Source organism: Rhinoraja longicauda, chromosome 27 (genome assembly GCF_053455715.1).
Source record: "Rhinoraja longicauda isolate Sanriku21f chromosome 27, sRhiLon1.1, whole genome shotgun sequence".
Taxonomy (NCBI): Eukaryota; Metazoa; Chordata; class Chondrichthyes; order Rajiformes; family Arhynchobatidae; genus Rhinoraja; species Rhinoraja longicauda.
In genome coordinates this window covers 14,726,256-14,742,253 of record NC_135979.1, presented here as the reverse complement: position 1 = coordinate 14,742,253, position 15,998 = coordinate 14,726,256, and the positions used below count along the sequence as shown (strand labels likewise).

The window sequence follows — 15,998 nt, the reverse complement described above, 5'->3', positions numbered from 1 at the left end:
CAGTTAGTATATTAGAGTTAACTGTCTGCTTGGAAAGGTGAGCATTGTAACCGAGGGCTATCAGGCCAGATCAAAATTGGCAGCGGGGGACACAGGAATGCAGCAGTTAAAGATTGCCATCATTATGTTTGGAGTGATAATGTCTTTCTCCCACTTGTTTATGTACGCATGAGGAAGTATCAGTGGTGGGAGGCTGGTGATTAAACTAGTAAACAATAAATTCTAAGATGCATAGATGAGTGTGCAATTCTTTGGTGGACAATGTTAGGAGTGGGCAGATGTTATCTTTATCCTGTTGACCAACATATGGGCTCAACAGTGCATCAAATAGATTAAGTTCCTGCCCTTCTTTCTTTGCTTTTTTAAACTTGATAGGAACCATCTCACTATGACTATTATAGAACTGCTCTGTAATAATCATAAATGTGGAATCAAATCCCTGTCTTGTATCTTTGAGCTACACCATGATTCTGTAACCAGTATTGGCATCCCGAGCAATGTTACTTTTGTTTAGCTATTAAATTAATATGGCCTAAATTGTAAAATCGTGGCATCACTCGAGTATAGAAACAGGCACTTTGACCAATCATGTCTGCGGTGATCATCAGGCACCATTTTACACTAATCCTACATTAATATCGTTTTCATTTTCTCCTCATTCCATCATGTTATATACATGCTAGTGGCGATTTAGAGAGGCCAATTAACATGCCAATCCAGGCATCTTTGGAATGAGGGAGGAAACTGGAGCACCTAGGAAGGAACCCACAGAGTCACAGGGAGAAGGTGCAAATGCCACACAGACAGGATCGAACATGGGTTGCTGGATCTGTGTGGCGTCAGCTCTCTGAACCCTGCCATTGTGTCACTACTACAGCAATATCACCAACACCTGACATTTGGAGATGGGATTCATTATCTTCATCAACATGGATGGCATTGACACTGTACATAAAAAGTGACCCTAAACATTAAAAATGTTAGATGAATTTTAACTTCCCACCCTTATCAGGGGGATGAAGTTGCAATGTTATCATGTTTAGCGGGAGATTACTTGTTCTGACTTTCTTCAACAACGCAAGATGATTTTAGTGCCACAATCTGTTTCTGCAGCATGAGAAGAATTTGCTTAAAATTTATTTCAGCCAATGAATTAACAATATTGCTATGGTTTGGCATTTACTAGCTATTTTTTTTTGGAATAAGCATTTCCTGAAATTTACGTAATATTTCTGGACACTAGCCGGAAATGAAATGAAAGGTTGTTTAGCCGGTGAAAACTCCAAAAAGGCCCATCAGTCATCTGCATTGCAAGTGATGGTCCCATGCAGGCTGCAACAATATGTTTTCCACAAAGTTTATGTACATAATCCAGGGGGCTGCAGATCTGTGAAATCCACATTTGCAATGACGATTGTTATCTCTGGAAGTGCAATAGTGAAAATCACCTTCACAAGTTCATAAGCTCATAAGTTATAGGAGCAGAATTAGGCTATTTGCTCCATCACGTCTACTTCCCCATTCAACAGTGGCTGATCTATCTTTCCCTCTCAACCCCACCCTCCTTCATTCTTCCCATAACCCCTGGCATCTATACTAACCACCTCTTCCATCTTCAATGATAATATGCATTATTTTATTGAGCACGCAGGCTGTTCTCCTTGTTACCGTCAGGCAGACGATACGGGAGTATGGCTGCGCGTACCACCAGACTTAAGAACAGTTTCTACCATCAGGCCATCAGGCTTCTGAACTCATAAACACATTTCAAATCATATATGTTGATTATTTTTAATATTGTCTTTTTACCTATTTTTAATATTGTCTTTTTACCTTACTAATGTCATTTACATTTTTTAAATTTTATTTATTTTTAAAAATCTTATTTATCCTTGGAATATTACTGCTGAGGTGACCCGTTGTCTTGTCAAGTACATTTCATTGTACCGTTGACCCTGGGCCAACCTACATATGACAAATAACATTTATTATTAATATTATTATTTATGATGGATCATGTGAAACTTGTAGCAGCTCTTACCTCCTTGTGGAAAGAAATATATTTTCTTCTATTCCAGTGAGAAAATCCCAAACTTAGTATTTGACACTCAAGTCCTGAGAGGTTTTCTCTGTTTCGCTTTACACAAAGTTTGCATGGTTCCTGAAAATATCACTTTGGCACAATATTTTTGATTGCATATTTATACATAGAATTGTCAATCATAGATGTACACTTGTAAGCGAAAAAAAAGAGGTTGACAGACAGATCTCAGCCACTTAAAGCAGAACAAATTACAGTATTCAATGACTAATATTGCTCCCATATGATTCCACACTGACACAGCAAAGTGCTGAGAGGCTGCTGAACTGTCAGAGATCATTTTTCAAATGGTACATGAAACTCAAGCACAACTGGCCTCGCAGGTAGACTGACTACATTTGAATAATAATTACATTTCAGAAATACCTTGTTGCACTCTGTAGCTCCTGTGCCTTTGGGCAGGAGGTGCAGAAGCCTGAAGTCCCACACTGCCGAGTTCAGGAAAAGTTACTTTTCTACAACTATCAGGTTCTTGTACCAACCGGCACAACTTTAATCCTACCCCGAAAATGTAACACCTTTTGCACTGCCATGGACATATTTTGGGTTGTAATTGTTTTTTTGGACATTTTTTTTTTTTTTGACTGTCTATGTGTGATTAATGTATAAGTTATGTTTTTTTTAATTTTGCTGAGTGTTTGTACATATGATGTTGCTTCAAGCAAGACTCTCATTGTATACCTCATTGCACTAGTGCATATGACAATAAATTCAACGTGATTTGACTTCATTATTCAGAAGGAGCTGTAAAAGGCACTGTACAAAAGAAACTTGTTTATTTCTCCCAATGGCCCATCCAATTGTATTCAGAGCATTACGTGATGTTACTAAACACCAGTTCAGGTGAACAAGCAGGGAATATTAAAGTACATGCCTTTGAAGGAAATTAAAGGATTTTGTGGGAGATAGTGTGAGAAGCTGAAAATTACCTCTGTTCCATTTGGTTTAGTAATGATTCATTAAAACATGTCAAAACAGGATAGACACAAAGTGTTGGAGCAACTCAGTGGGTCAGGTAGAATCTCTGGAGAAAAAGGATAGGTGGCGTTTCATGTCAGGAGGAGTCTAAAGAACGATCGCTACCTGAAACGCCACCCATCTTTTTTCTCCAGAGATACTGCCTGACCGATGAGTTACTCCAGCATTTTAAGTCAAAAATGCAAGTCTTTTTAGGTTCCTGCTCCATTCTTGAAGAATTAAATCAGACACTGGCAAATTAATTTAAACTCAGTCCAGGTTAGTAACTTCTGCTCACAAACAAAAAATGCTGGAAACAGTCAGCGAGCTATGCAACATTTGTGTAAAGAGAAACAGATTAACTTTTCAGGACTTGGATGTCAAATATCAAGTTTGGGATTTGTATTTCAGAAATCTAGCTTCTGCAGGTTTTCAAAATTTTCTTTTGATTTTCACTCCCTGGCTATGAAATTTCCAACAGAGTTCAGTTATTTAATTTATGCCCTTTAGTACGTTCAACTGAAGTTTAATTCGAAAGAACTTCTGAAGTTCTAGTGAGGGAGCATTTGACAGTTTTTATCACATTGGGAAAACTGTCAAACATTTCCTCACCAGATCAAACGTCTACTGCTAGACATGTTATCATCTATCTGTGGGAATGGTGCATCGCAGTGATGGATTATTATTGAGCTAAAGTAACAAAAGTTTTACACTTGATTTATTCATTTATGGAAACTGACAGTATTACTATTCCCATGGTATAAAATGAAAATGTATATATCCTAAAACTGAAAGCTTCATTTTACTGAAAAAACTTCAATCTCCAAATGAATAATAAAGGTTTCCTTTCCTTCACATAAATGTGCACAATCTGTCATTCTGTTCAGTCTGCTTCAGCCTGTGAAATCCTTCAGCTGCAGAAGGAACCAGATGAATTGTCCATGCATTGTGTTGAGGAAATGTCAGAGTTAGAACATAGAACATAACAGACAGAACAGTACATCACATGGAAAGGCCCTTTGGCCCATCATGTGTGTGTCAAACTAAATTAAACAAATCTCCTCTGCCTGCATGTGATCCAAACCCCTCCATTCCCTGCATTATCATGTACCTATCTAAAAGCCTCTTGAATGCTGTGACCATATCTGCCTTCACCACCACTCCTGACAGTGCATACGAGACACCCACCACTCTCTGTGTGCAAAACTTACCCCTCACATCTCTGTTAAGTTTTCCCCTTCTAGTCTTTACACTTTAGAGATACAGCAAGGAAACAGGCCCATCGGCCCACCGAGTCCGCGCCAACCAGCAATCACCCCGTACACTATCCCTATCCTACACACTAGGTACAATTCACAATTTTTAAGTAAGCCAATTAACCTACAAACCTGCATGTCTTTGGAATGTGGGAGGAAACCAGAACACCTGGAGAAAACACACACATTCGTAGGGAGAATGTACAAACTCCGTACAGACAGCACCCATAGTCAGGATCGAACCCGGATCTCTGGTGCTGTTAGGCAGCAACTCTACCACTGCACCACTGTGCCACCCCAAGTCTTTGACACCTTCACTGACTGTCTTAAGAGAGAGACCAAGACAAGGATAGTCCCAGTGTAGCTGGCTGCCTGTTGGGCAAAATGTAGCACTTCATTCCTACTCTTGGAAAACCAAATTGAGAATTAGTGGAGAACTATTGGCTTAAAAGCACTTTTCTCTAAAGTCTATGTATCCCTTAAAGCACCCTCCCATATATATAATTTCCTTAATCTTTTCTACCAAATTAATTTGTTAGAATGTAAAGCATTACATTGATGGTGCTGATCCTGGATGTGGCAGAGGAATGCGACCTTATCTCTTAGAGATCAGAGTCTTTTGCATAGCAAATTCTGAGGATTTTTTTTTGTGAAAAGTAGATTTTTAAATAAGATTGTCATTAGGAGCTTGAGAAAAACAAAATTTTGGAGAGCAGCAAAGAGCCCGCAGTTAAAATGTCATCGGGGGTGTGATGGGCTTTGACTATTGAACCACATGTCAAAAATAGAAAGGAAAACAAGCAATAATGAAACTGAGTGGATTGTCGTCCCAGGAGCCATTAGTGTCATTCAATCAAGTACTTACGAATATATGTGACTGCTCAGATTATAATATTTTGGGATAGACAACATTTTCCAGCACCATGCTGGATTTTTGTTAATCAATCTTTCATTTCTGACAATTAGTGAAGTTTGCTTTCTCTCTTCAATTTTGATGAGATTATAATTCATCTCTTTACCAACTTCACAGCTATTCTTATTTTATTTAAATTAGCCTTTTAGCTGTCAGGTCACATTAACCACTATTTGATTTCTGGTGCAAACAACAAGCTGGACTTTGCTATAGTACCCATTTATATATATATATATATATATATATATATCTTTTTTTTTCTCTCCTCTTGCCCAATGTCAGTGTGAAGAAAGGAAATGCTCACCAGAATGTGGTCACCTCGAAACAACACTTTGACCAGTTTGGAAATGTCACTGTCCCTGGAATCCTAGATGTACTGATCATAGTTACGCTCAGCAGCCAATCCAGAAACCTATGAGCAAGACACAGTGCTGGAGGATCTCAACAGGTCAAATAGCATCTGGGGAGAGATTGGACAGGTGGCATTTCAGGTCAGGACCCTTCCTGAGACTGCCACAGTCTTAAGATGGGTCCTGAACCGAAACATCACCTGCCCATTTCTTCCACAGATGCTGTCTGACCTGCTGAGTTCCTCCAGCACTTTGTTTTTTTGCTCAAGATTCCAGCATCTGCTGTCTCTTGTGCCTCCAGAATTCTATGACACGTTCTTATTCCCACTTTTCCGATCTTACCTGTCTTACAATTTTGGCTCAGAGTGACTGTAGAACAGTCCATTGATAAGTGGTATCAATGAGTGGCTAAAACCAAAAAATCTTTAACTGATGCAATTAAGTCTTTGGCATCACAGATTGAGGTGCCAATTAAATTGGTTTTTTTTACTGCTTGCTACTATATACGATACGATATGATACAATCAAACTTTATTTATCCCAGGAGGGAAATTGGTCTGCCAACAGTCTTACACCGCAAGATACATCAAACTTGAAAATAAAGTGACGAGTGGAAAGGATTTGGGATGTGCAAAGATTGAGGGGAGGGGGGGGGGGGGGGGGGGGGTGAGGGGGAGTCAGTCTACCCCACGATAGAAGGGGGAGGAGTTGTACAGTTTGATAACCACAAGGTAAAAGAATCTACCGTGGCTGTTTGATTATTCCAGTGATGTCTGATTTACTTGGTTTTCATGGAAATTCCGATGAATTTATTTCAGGATGAGGCCGGTGATGGTACTGCACAATGAGGGTGTCAACTTCCAATTGAATTCTGTCCCCAATGAGGATGAAGCCTGGAAAAGCTACCTTGAAAACCCGTTAACTGCAGCAACAAAGGCCATGATGAGCATCAATGGTGATGATGAAAGTGCGGCTGCTTTAAGCCTCCTCTATGAATACTACAAGGTATTTGTTTTGATTGAAGGTCCGATGACTAAAAGGAAATATTAATTTTGTACTAAAAAAAGAGTAACAAACAAAATCTAATTTCAGGTTCCCTCCGCTTTTTCAAATATGTTTGATTTTGATATGACATCAGAATCACTTTGTGTTGCAAATTTTAATCTCTCCCATTTTTTTGTAATTCTATCTTCCTCCTGGATGGGTAGAGTTGCCCAAACTGAATATTTACACTAATGTCACAAGATTATTCTTGAGTGTTTCAATAACTACAGATTTCTCTCTCAAGCCTACTTTAAAAATGAATAACAAATTAGACTAGATTTTAACTTGTTTTTCTCGATGCTATAATAGTATAAAGCCAATGAAAATATATGTAGAATCATTTTATAGCCAATTGATATAAAGATGATGAGAAAAATGATTTAAAATTTAGCTTTACTAACATCAAACTAATTATTTTTTACTGCTACAAACATAACCATCTGCACTTAATATTCTGAAGTGAAGCTAAGCTTTATTTTCCATTGCTGTACTTCACCAACATATGGTCAGACCCAAAGCATTGCCCATTTCCTTTCTCCAGAGATGCTGCCTGTCCAGCTGAGTTACGCCAGCATTTTGTGTCTACCTTTGATTTAAACCAGCATCTACAGTTTCCTCTACATATTACCATGCTGTTTTTGGTCAATAAGAATGTATTCTTCCTGAAGGCCAAGCATACTACTGAGAAATTGGTACATGTGATTATATCACTAACACAAAAGCATACCGTGCAACTATTTTCTCTTTACATCAGGAAAGGAGACTTGAAAACACAGGGATTTGAAAAGAAGCTTTGGTACAGTATGTCCCAACTGAGATTGGGTCAATGGCAACACTCTTGCCTGTCGGATAGAAGGTTGCAGTAGCTGAGCACTAAACAAGGCTGGCACTTCACTGCAGCACTGAGGGAGAACAATACTTTAGCAGATGCTATTTCTCAAATGAGATGGAGTCAGAGAGTTATTGACACATACAGCATGGAAACTGGCCCTTCGGCCCAACTTGCCCACACCAACCAACATATTACATCAACACTAGTCCCACTTGCCTGCGTTTTGGCCCATTTCCCACCTAACCTGTCCATCTGTGTACCTGTCTAATTGTCTCTTAAATGTTGCAATAGTCCCTGACTCAACTACCTCCTCTGGCAGCTCGTTCAATGCATCCACAACCCACTGTGTGAAAAAGTTACCCCTCAGATTCCTATTTAATCTTTCCCCCTTCACTTTAAAACTATGTCTGCAGGTTCTCGATTCTCCTACTCTGGGTAAGAGACTCTGTGTGTCTAGCTGATCTACTTCTCTCATGATTTTATACCCAAGATGTCAAACAAAACTCTATCCACTTGTGACAGCTCTGATTATTCTAGTCTGAAGAAGAGGTGGTGGTTCAGCTCTGGTGCCATGGCCAATATTCTTCCTTCATTGACATTACTTCGTGGATATCACCTTCTTTCTGGGATCTTGCAGTCTTGTTATTGCCATTTCAGCACACTTCAAAATAATCTGATTGGAAATTAAAAATTAGTGTCCTTTCTGTTTATAATATCTGATGTGACCAGTGCTGGTGGATGAATCTTCTGAAGCAAGTGTTCAACAATTGCTATCTTTAGTTCACATTGACTCCTGACGACTGGTGTCATTTTTTTCACCAGGGAAGAACAACATGGTGGTCTCCCCACCCGGCGTGGGGAGACCACCATGAGGGAGGTGGAGGGAGAATAATGGACAATAGTGGCGGGAGGGGACAAAGGACATTGGGGAGCCAGCATGGGAGAACTGTTGGGGGGTGATGGGGGACAAAAGGAGGAGGGGGCCTGCTTTGTGACTTTGTCAGCACCGTAGGTGGCTGCTATTTGTTTACATTGTGTATGCAAGCAAAGAATTTCACTGTGCCTAGTCACATGTGACAATAAAGTATTCCTATTCATATTCCAGTCTGAATAATTTGTATATTTCTGTGTTCATGTTTGCTAACCTTTCGCTCATTCTTTCAAAGGTGCCAAAGGAAGAAAGACTTCTGCTGCCCGGAAAAGTAAACAGTCCCTGTGAACCAAATGCAGCAAGGAGGTAGGAGAAATTAGATCTTGGTGTGCTTTTTGCCACGTTACATTTATTAATTGAGCTGAGGTAACCAATATTGGATTGAATTTACCTAAGAGCAATCTGTTCTTATTTTCTATTTCAATTGACCTTTATCTGAGAGAAAAGGGACTTACTTCATTTACAGCATAGGCAAAATGAACTTCCACCTTCCACCTTCCAATAGCTCTTCCTTCCAAAACGTTAAAATGGCACCTTACCCTACTTTAACCGCTGTACTCTTTGTCAAAAATGGCAGAGAATGCCCAATAGCTACTCAATTTTCGTAACAGTGGACCCACATCTGTTAAAATCTGGCTGGTCAGTTGTTGTTGGATAGACCACTGGCTCCCACAACAATGGGCTTAATGTGGTAGTTCCTTTTGGAAGGTGTAGGACCATTTGTGTTAGTGGCCAAGGCTAATTTTGTGGACCATCTTAGACCTGCTGAATGGACCATCAAACATATCCATGGCACACCACTCCTCCCTATCTGTCCTGAAATGTTGGGCGAGTCAAGGCAAATGGAAAGTCCAAATGATCTTCTCTGCCTCAGAACCCAGTTCACACTGACCTGATTTAGCAAATTAACAGAGAGAGGCAATGAGGAAAATACTGTTGATATGGTGCTTTCAAAAGGCAGTTGACAAAGTGACTCTTAATAGGGTTCAATCGGGGTTAAAGCATTCGGAATTAAAAGCATGGATAGAAACTAGATGGAGATGCAGGGCAGGGAGTGTAGTGAACACTTGTTTGTTAGACTGGAGGGAGGTTTACAGTGGAGTTTCTCAGAGGTCGACAGAAAGACCATTGCTGTTTTTAAATAGAACAGATAATGCTGGAGGCATTCAGCAGTTCATCGGAAAGATCATCAGCCTGAAATATTAACTTCAAGATTCCTTTTTTTCTACAGGAATAACATTGGCATTGGATTTGATTTTGACAACATTTCATTTCTGGAAAATCCCATCCCAACTATGAAACCTTTGCCTGACGATATCATTATGTCAACAGAGTATGTTGACCCAACTAGAAGATCTCAACGGTTCCATTCAGATTCTTCCTTTCCAGTTGCCAAATCTCAGCCTTCATTAGATAGCTGTGTCATCGCCCCCAGAGATTTATACGACTGCAATCTCACTGAATCATTTGATAATATTTTAATGACACAGCCACCACAGAGATGGGTTGCTGAGAACATATCACCTGAGGTTAGTTTATCTTCTTTAGTATTGCAAATATATTTTACAATTATTTCTTAAATTTTATGAAACAATATTAATTTGAGGGAAGCCCTTGACTGTTAATGGTGTTACTATCACTGGGTTTCTCCACAACTAATCTGAAATAAGGCGACCACCATGAATGACATGACTAAATGGACTGAACAGGGGCTGGGTATATCAGAAGGTGTGACTTGGTTTCTGATATTCCAAAGTTTTTGCTCCATCTACAACAGGAGTATAACAGAATGGTCTCCACTGGCGTGGATGAAATTAACTCTAACAACATTCGAGATTTACGAGGATGTTGCCAGGACTAGAGGGTGTGAGCTATAGGGAGAGGTTGAATAGGCTGGGTCTCTATTCCATGGAGCGCAGGAGGATGCGAGGAGATCTTATAGAGGTATACAAAATCATGAGAGGAATAGATCGGGTAGATGCACAGAGTCTTTTGCTCAGAGTAGGGGAATCGAGGACCAGAGGACATAGGTTCAAGGTGAAGGGGAAAAGATTTAATAGGAATCCGAGGAGGTCACTTTTTCACTCAGTGGAGGTAGTTGAGACTGGGACTATCCCATCGTTTAAGAAACAGTTAGACAGGTACATAGATAGGACCGGTTTGGAGGGATATGGACCAAGCGCAGGCAAGTGGGACTAGTGTAGCTGGGGCATTGTTGGCTGGTGTGGGCGAGTTGGGCCAAAGGGCCTGTTTCCACACTGTATGACTATGACTCTGTTCAGGAACACCATCCTAAACGTTTACTCTCTCCATCCATGGTACACATTGGCTGCAGTGCGCATCATCTGCAAAATGCACTGCAGTTACTCTTGTATCCCACTTCGACAGCACGTCATAAAACCACAACCACTACCACAAAGAAAGGCCAGGGCAGTAGTTGCATGGAAACACTACCGCCATCATTTTTTTCCTGCAAGTTGCACCCAAATCTGAATTGGCAACAAATCACCATTCCTTCCTTGTTGCTGGGTTTAAATCCTGCTACTACCAATCCAATCCCATTGTGGCAGTAGGTTCACCAAGTGGATTACAACAGTTCAAGAAGATGTCACCTCATCACTTTCTCAAGGGCAGTAATTGCCAGCCTTGCCAACAATGCCCACATCTGCAAAATGAAGGAAACATAATTTTAGCAAGACAATGATACACCTAATTTTAACATTAGCAATGTTAATTGCATGTTATTGTATGTGCAGTACAGGATTTAGACAATGCAGGTTAGGACTTGCATTTCTGTTCTTGGCATAGATTTTTACCTTAATTTGGTGGCTCCTTAGTTGGGGAAGAGAACAGTAGATGATGTTATCCTTGCCTCCTGTCACACCCCTCGTGGTGGTTGGTTGCAGAATGCATCCACAGTGAATGAGTCATCAGGCAGTACTCCCAGTTAAATAATGGCAAACATGAAGCAATAATCCAGAGAGGAAAATTGCTTCCGTGTTTCTGGGGTGACTAAGCACTGGACAAAAGGGTTGCATGTGAGATGTTCAGAGAACAAGATCACATGGAGCAGATAGCTGAATGTTCTGAACTTTCCATTGATAACCTTTGAGATTGCTTGATATGTTTCGTCAGAGTTAACCACCAGTTATATGTTATCAAGTGGAATTGCAGCCTATGGTAATGGTTATAGTGATAAGAAAAAATGAGGAATAAAAGTGAATTAGTTCACAATTGTTCACGATGATTGATTCCTGAACGGGCTGGAGTATGAATGAATGACCACTCAGGAGACAACTTATGATGAAGATTTACTGGCCCTTTCAGTTTTTGAATATGTTAGAAAGAACCTAGTATGTTAGATAAGAATTTGAAAGTGAAAGTTACAAAGTGAAATTTATTTTCCCCACGAAGAAAATTATGTTATATCACAATATTCAGTTTCAACGATGCATTTAATTTTCAAAATCATAAAATGATCCAAATAGTGATATGAAATTCCTTGTGGGCATTCATGGGTATTGTCACACCAGTTGGAAATGAGAGGTCGGGAGCTAATCAAGGAGAGCAAAACTTATTTCACTTAAAGCAATGACACACAAGTAAAATTTGAGCATTCAAGTCCTTAAATTTGACTATGTAAATCCTAATAGGATTCCTGATGTAGCTTAAAGAATCACAAAACATAGAACACAAAACACATTGTGCCAAACACGTTTCCATTAAACCAATCTCCTCTGGCTGCACCTGATACATTTCCCTCCATTCTCTGCATAACTATGTGCCTATCTAAAAGCCTTTTAAATGCCCCTTTCATAAATGCCTCCATGACCCCTGGCAGCGTGTTCCAGGTACCTATCACCCTTTGTGTAAAAACTCGCCCCACACATCTCCTTTAAACTTTTCCCCTCTCACCTTAAAGCTTTGCCCTCTCATTTTTGTTATTCCTACCCTAAGAGAAATGTTCCTATTGTTTTATGTCTTTCATAATTTTATATATTTCTATCTGGTCTTCCCTCAATCTCCAACGTTCCAGGGAAGATAATCTGGTAAACCTCTACTGCACCTTCTCCAAAGTCTCTGCATCCTCCTGCCCAATGAGCAGAAGGCAATAAGTGCCAACAAAACCCCATTGCTCCTTGCAGGCAAAATGCATTGAAAATGTTCTCCTTTTGAGAGAGAGCTAGATAGAGCTCTTAAGGATAGCGGAGTCAGGGGGTATGGGGAGAAGGCAGGAACTGATTGAGAATGATCAGCCATGATCACATTGAATGGCTAGAAGGGCCGAATGGCCTCCTCCTGCACCTATTGTCTATTGTCTATTATCTATTGTTTGATAAAGAGATCACTTCATGTGGGATATTCTGTGCAATAATTTCCAAGTAATCCACAGGCGATATGTATTGGCCAACGAACGACTGGGTGGAAAAATAAATAAAACAACCCCAGCTCATACCTCCCATAAGAATCTCAGGGTACAAGTCAGGATATAGAACCCAAGCTAATTTTCTTTTCCTTAACCAAGCAAATTTCAAGGCTGGGACCTCTGGTTATGTCTGGGTTGTTGCTGTGAAATTATTGAACTCAGAGCAAAGATGATCAATGAATACAGGACTGTCCTCATCTGAATGATTTGATTTTCTTCCACTTCAGCTAATTTAATGCATATTTTCAAATGTTTACAGCAAGTTTAGTGTAGAACATGTTTTATATTTAAATGGGAAGTTCGTTGATTATCAAAGTTTGTTCAAAGGACATGTTTAACGCGACACATATAGACTGCAGGAAAATCATCAGTCTTATGTTTAAAGTTACCTACTACGAAGGAGATTAAAGAGCATTATTGCATTGTGCCTCGATACAGTGAGCAGATCCAGGGTAGAATAAACATTGATGAATGAAAAACTTGGGTATGATAATAAAACAGATGTAACTAATCTAAAAATCTCTTGATTTAAACAAAAATGTAGGCCTTTCTTCATGATTTGATGAGACCATCGTGTGTCGAAGAGAATGTTACGAATAATAACTCAAGGTAAGTGAATTCCACTCTGCACACTGTTATTCACAGTATTGTAAAGAAACATGCTTTCTTTTACGGATTTTGTTGGCACTTTGAGGTTAACTTTTGAAAGGGAGTGTGAGAAAAAGAAACACCACATATTCTCAGACCCTCCCAGCTCTTATTCATGTAATGCTTGGACATGTTAAATGAAGAGATTACCTGATGCTAAGTAATTGATGAATAGATAGCCATTTAAAAATACCTAAGCTTCCCAGACAGAGCACTCAAGCCAACTCAACCTAATATATTATTTTGTGTGATACAGAGTGCACTGCAATTTAACCTAAGTACACAGAAATGTGATTGCGTAATTGGGTTTTTTTCTTCAGCATTTTGTGGCAGTAAGATAATTTTGCTTACAGCAAGATAACAACCACTTTCGAGGTGTTTTACATCATTGCAGAGTTTTGACCAGTCATTTCTGATTACAAATCATCTCTATACCTCTAACATGCCTTTTATATCGGCTGTTCATGAGATGAAGTGATTTACTGTGCAACAGTCCTTCAGGAACGTTGCCTAGGGACCTTAGAGGTCAGAGGTCACTCCCAGGGCAATCATGGTTTAGTAATGCAGCACTGGCTTTGGATCAGAGTGGGATAGATCCCTTCTCTATGTTTCCCTATGTATGGGATAGATCCCTTCCCTATGTTTCCCAATGTATGGGATAGCCACCTACTCATCACGGCAATGACCAACCAATCTCACCCCAGACTCCAGCAATTGGACGCCGATCGTTTTAAACCTCCTACCTCCAAAACGCTCAGATAAAGAGCTGCAAAGTAGTTGCTGTTTATAATTAGTTGTTAAATTGATGGAAAGAACAAACTATTTAAGAAGTTCTAGTTAAATGAATATTTATTTTACCTCAACTAATAATAGCAGGTAATGTTGTTTTTTAACTTATTTTTATTTATTTATAATTTGCATTGAAAAATATATACAAAACAAAGTGGCTTACAAATTAGGTCTACCTGGGACTTCATTGGAATTTCATAAGACTCTTTACAAATTAACAAATAGATATTTTAATATAAATAACAAAATTATAATTTTAAAAATCTCAATACGGCTTCCTAAGCTGAGGAATGTTAGAGCAGCAAAATCTAAATAATAACATCCCAGGTTGAATGTTTTGATGCCGAGTTTCCAAAGGGAGGTTTGCTTGGTACGTCTGCGATCTGAACTTTACCGAGATTGTGAAAAACAGCAGCATTGAAAGAGACAATTTGTCTTATCGTCTTATGCTGGCACATGTGATCAAATAATGCGATGTCGACCACCAGCAGACAAGTTGCCCTACAGGGAGGATATGTGTGGGAAATGAACTCTTACTTGTTTAAGAACAGCGGCAGGAATGTTTACAGATGTGATTGTTGCCATCTCTTAAGGGTCGACTTTGAGTACATGCTGGAGGCTCCTAAATCCGTCAACCACAAACCAGGGGAGGAATCGCTGGGTTACCTCAACAAAGGACAGTTTTATCCAGTCACACTGAAGGCTGTGGAGAGTGACAAATGTTTACAATCATCCTCAACCAAAGTTCGAGTAAGAAATCTTGCTTTCTTCATGGTGGTTTCATTATCCGAGACTTCTGTTTACACTAAAACTATGCAGTTGTAATGTTTCCAACTCTGCACACGAGAAAGTGCTTGTGCAGGAAAGAAACGTTTCAAAGAATTTACAGGAACAATTTAACTCCTCCATTTGACCATTTCCAGCGCGAACACCAAATGTATTTTGTTTTCCCTGAGGTTGCACGAGAAAGATTGATACCAGCTATTTTTCATCCATTAATTTTGGGGGCAAGCATTAAAAAAAATTGTCTGCTGTAACTCAACCTCCAGTTACCCTCTCTTTTAGAGAAGCGGGTCAATGCAAAGCTGCTTTCATCGAACATATTCCTGCAAAGCAGTTTATCATGCTGGCAGTTGTCTTGGATACTGCTGCATGCAGGTATTATTATGGTTTCAGTGCCTCAGGCTGCCCTACACTTATGCCACAGATAGTTTTATCATCTGGGATTTGGCTTGGCCTTTAATTGGAACATTGGTTATATTTTTCTTTCAGAGAGCAAATATATTCTAACGTGTAGGTCCAAAATAAACCAGAAAATGTTGTCAAGAAAACAGCAGATGAATTGGAATGTGTGCAAAGAACAAATGACCATTTAGATTGGTCACATTCTTGAGGAACGCTCCCAAGATAATAGAGTGTAGAAACAAGGAACTGCAGATGCTGGTTAATGCACAAAAGGATAAAAGTTGCTGGAGTAAATCAGCAGGTTGGGCAGCATCTCTGGTGAACATGGATAAGTGACGTTTCGAGTCAAGACCCTTCTTCAGCCTGAGGGGGGAAGAAAGCTAGAAGAGGGAAGATTATCCCAAGATGGTAATTGAGTTAATCTCCCCACAAACATTGAGTAGGGATTGGTTTCAGCAAAGCACATTGAAAGTCACACTTTGAAACTGTAAAGTTTGAAGTTCTTTGTTAGCATTTTCCACTTGTCAGCTGACTGTACTATACCTGGTCGGAGAAACCATATCCAT

At 39.6% G+C, this 15,998-nt stretch overlaps 1 protein-coding gene across 1 annotated transcript in view; it reads left to right on the top strand.

Moving 5' to 3' along the window:
• The first annotated feature begins 6,501 nt into the window (after positions 1 to 6,501).
• The window catches only part of LOC144606723 (grainyhead-like protein 3 homolog), a 47,225-nt gene continuing 37,728 nt past the window's right edge, over positions 6,502 to 15,998 (top strand). The window contains exons 1-5 of the mRNA XM_078423041.1: positions 6,502 to 6,582; positions 8,620 to 8,690; positions 9,616 to 9,913; positions 13,355 to 13,419; positions 14,841 to 14,997. Of these exons, the coding sequence (XP_078279167.1) occupies positions 6,517 to 6,582; positions 8,620 to 8,690; positions 9,616 to 9,913; positions 13,355 to 13,419; positions 14,841 to 14,997 (657 nt within the window). The 5' untranslated portion in view covers positions 6,502 to 6,516. The remainder of the gene's footprint in view (positions 6,583 to 8,619; positions 8,691 to 9,615; positions 9,914 to 13,354; positions 13,420 to 14,840; positions 14,998 to 15,998) is intronic.